The following is a 2,254-nucleotide window of genomic DNA, read 5'->3' as shown; positions in this document are numbered from 1 at the left end:
TACCGACATTCATGGCCAGGTTCACCCGGAGGTCCACATCTTCAGCCCAGGCTGACTGCACTGCGTCCTTGCACAGCACAGGGAAGATGCCACGGTACAGGTGGGCCTGACGGGCAGTCTGGGGGTTCCGAGTCACAGCAATGATGGGGGCCCGGGGGCGGTACCTGGCTACCTGGTGAGCAGACCTAGAATTGGGCAGGAGAAAGTGAGCATCAGGCAACGAATGTCCCAGGACCCTCCTGGGAAGCAGCGCTTTGCAGTCCAACAGCTGTGCTCCAGCAACAGCTCAACCTGGAACCTGCTTCAGGCCATGCTGGCTCCACAGTTCTTCCATTTAAATACCTACTTCCTAGGACAGCCTCTCCTAGGACAGCCCACAGAACTGAACTCCACTTCATAGTCTAGTTGCTCACTTTCCTTCTAATCCTCCCTAAAAAGGCCATGGCCCCAGGATCATCCTTGCCCTGCATGATCAGTTGCACTCATCCCGCAGTTGGCTCAAAGTGCCCCCGCCTTGAACTTTTCCACTCTGTCACAGGGAAGCTGCCCTGGCCCAACCTGTCCAGCACCAACCTCTTGCTGCCAACAACAACTACCAGCCAAGCAGCATGTGACACTAGACATCTGCAAAGAATACAAGCAGAAATGACTGGCTCCCTGGAAATCAACAGTGAATACCTTTCCTATTGCCACACCCTCTACCCCCAAATACTTGAGTGGTCCCAGAAACCAAGCTCTAGTAGCATAGAGTATTTAAATGAGACCTAGAAATCTGGGTGCTATCTAGAATGTAAGGAAGTAGAAAAATTTGGTGTGGAAGCTCTGGCCCACCAAGACTCCAAATGCCAGGTGCAAAAGATATTGCAGATGTGTGCCCTGGCCACTCAGGAGTTGGGAAAGGGCTTGCAGAAAGAACTGGGCCAGGCTATGAAGACACTCAACAGATGTCAGGGAAACTTAAGCTGTTTCACATCAGAGACTGCCCTGCTTAAGGCCTGGCCTTCACAGGGGAGCAGGTGCTGAAGCCAGGACCAGCTCAGAGTGAAATGCCAGAAGACTGGAGATAAAAATAGTCAAATGGCAAAGGTTGGACCTTTTTACAAAGGTCATCTTGATGGTGGAAGGATCTATCCAAGAGTGGGAGGTTGAGCCCTTCTGTTAAGGACATCTGCTGAAGGCCTACCTGGTGCACCTCAGTGCAGTGACTGCCTGCCCACATTGTTGTTGTTAGGGGCCGTAGAGTCGAGCACTACTCAGCAACCCTCTCCTCACACTTCCTGACACACAATGTTGACACTCCTCCCTGGAACTTCCAACCACTCTGTGGGGAGAGGAGGGACTCACTGTGAGCCTCCGGGAGTGAAAGAAGCTAATGCTGTTTCAGCCTAGGGAGGCTCCCAGATCTGTGGCTGGGCTCCATGCCAAACACCGGGCAGTCCTCGGAATGCGAGTCAGCAACACTAAGTAACCTCTGCTAGAAGGGAACCCCATTTGTCCTTTGAGGTTCAAATGGGGACTGGCACATGATAATCAAGCAAGGCACAGAAATCAAGTGAGTAGTATTAATTTCCCAAGCCTCTCTCTCTCATTGCTGTCAAGCTGGAACCCACTCATAGCTGAGGTTCCCGCAGGTTTTTAGAGGCTGTAAATCACATGGGAAGAGTTTGCTCAGCTTTTGTTTCAAGGAGCAGCTGGTGAATACAAATCTCTGGGTTGGCTGTGCCCACTGGGCCACACATTGTAATGTTCAAACACACTGTAACTGGAATAAAACTGGTTGATTTCCATCATAAAGGACCGATTCTCAAACATAAAAGACCCATCAGCTGTTATTCAATGAGGCTCTAGCTCTATATGAAGCTGTAAATCAGCACTGGATCACAAGAGCTAATAATCATGTCTTATGGTTGGTGCTGATGAATTCTTTGGGTCCTGGTGGTGGTGGTGGTGGTGGTGGGGGGGTCGTCCAGATGGCAGGCAGAGGGCTCTTACCTTGGCTCAACACCACCTTAGCAATGTTCAAAGGCACCTCAAAGAAAGGTGCCGATGAACAGGGGATCCCCAGGACGCTGCCACCGCCTCCTACCTGCCAGACTTGGTGAGGATGATTATGGCCCCACTGCAGCACTTGAATGACGCCTCCACGGCGCCCACGGCGGCGGCTTCTGTGGGGTCGCTGGTAAAGGGCGCCAGACGGCGGAGCTCCTCAAACAATTGCAAGTGGTAGATGGCAGCCTCTGCCTCACGGGCAATC

At 52.0% G+C, this 2,254-nt stretch overlaps 1 protein-coding gene across 1 annotated transcript; it reads right to left on the bottom strand.

Moving 5' to 3' along the window:
- Positions 1 to 7: 7 nt before the first annotated feature.
- Positions 8 to 2,247, bottom strand: LOC102845311 (pyruvate kinase PKM-like; the record flags this gene model as incomplete). Its single annotated transcript, XM_006903541.1, has 2 exons — positions 8 to 185; positions 2,087 to 2,247. Coding segments are annotated over 2 exons (339 nt in total), but the record flags the coding sequence as incomplete, so codon positions are not given.
- Positions 2,248 to 2,254: the final 7 nt, after the last annotated feature.

Source organism: Elephantulus edwardii, unplaced genomic scaffold (assembly GCF_000299155.1).
Source record: "Elephantulus edwardii isolate Elephantulus edwardi_28Jun2011 unplaced genomic scaffold, EleEdw1.0 scaffold05387, whole genome shotgun sequence".
In the NCBI taxonomy this organism is placed as follows: domain Eukaryota; kingdom Metazoa; phylum Chordata; class Mammalia; order Macroscelidea; family Macroscelididae; genus Elephantulus; species Elephantulus edwardii.
The sequence above is the reverse complement of the archived record's forward strand: the minus strand, read 5'-3'. Positions and strand labels throughout refer to the sequence as shown.